We start from the raw sequence: 495 nt of genomic DNA on the forward strand, positions 1-495 counted from the left end.
GTGCGTGTGTGAGACCAGCGTAGCTATCACATCGATACCTTTATTCTCTCTGCGGCGTACTTTCACCCCCAGACGTACCAGAAGTGACTCCTGTCTCCCTGGCTCCCAGCCAATCGGAGATCGTCTGGAGGAACACTTGATCATATCTTTCACTCCATAGGGCGAAGGCCTTCCACAGCACCGACAAATTCTCCAGCCCCCAGCAGTGGAGACTGTCCAATGTCGCAGCCACGACTTCTGGAAGCCTCCGCACCACCATCGCATCAACCTGCGGGGCACCGCAAGTACTGCATGCGTGGTAATAGAGAAGCGCTTGGCGTGCGACGTCTGCGTCCTTACACTGCCGAACAGTCTCTACGCACAAGCATAGAGTCATTTCGAACACTTCCTCTTGACAAAAGAGATCACTCGGACCAAGGGTCTCTCCCGACTGAGTCACAAGTGCCGCTGCGCCACTGGATGCCGTCGCATTCCCAGGCTCTCCATTTCCTCGTC

General features: G+C 55.8%; 1 protein-coding gene across 1 annotated transcript in view; it reads right to left on the reverse strand.

Annotated features, from left to right (window-relative positions):
- Positions 1 to 493, reverse strand: part of CSUI_010794 (uncharacterized protein) — a 2,822-nt gene extending 2,329 nt beyond the window's left edge. Inside the window, exon 1 of the mRNA XM_068070895.1 lies at positions 79 to 493. Within this exon, the coding sequence (XP_067917129.1) occupies positions 79 to 376 (298 nt within the window). The 5' untranslated portion in view covers positions 377 to 493. The remainder of the gene's footprint in view (positions 1 to 78) is intronic.
- Between the last annotated feature and the right edge of the window lie 2 nt (positions 494 to 495).

Source organism: Cystoisospora suis, assembly GCF_002600585.1.
Source record: "Cystoisospora suis strain Wien I chromosome Unknown contig_8346, whole genome shotgun sequence".
Classification (NCBI taxonomy): domain Eukaryota; phylum Apicomplexa; class Conoidasida; order Eucoccidiorida; family Sarcocystidae; genus Cystoisospora; species Cystoisospora suis.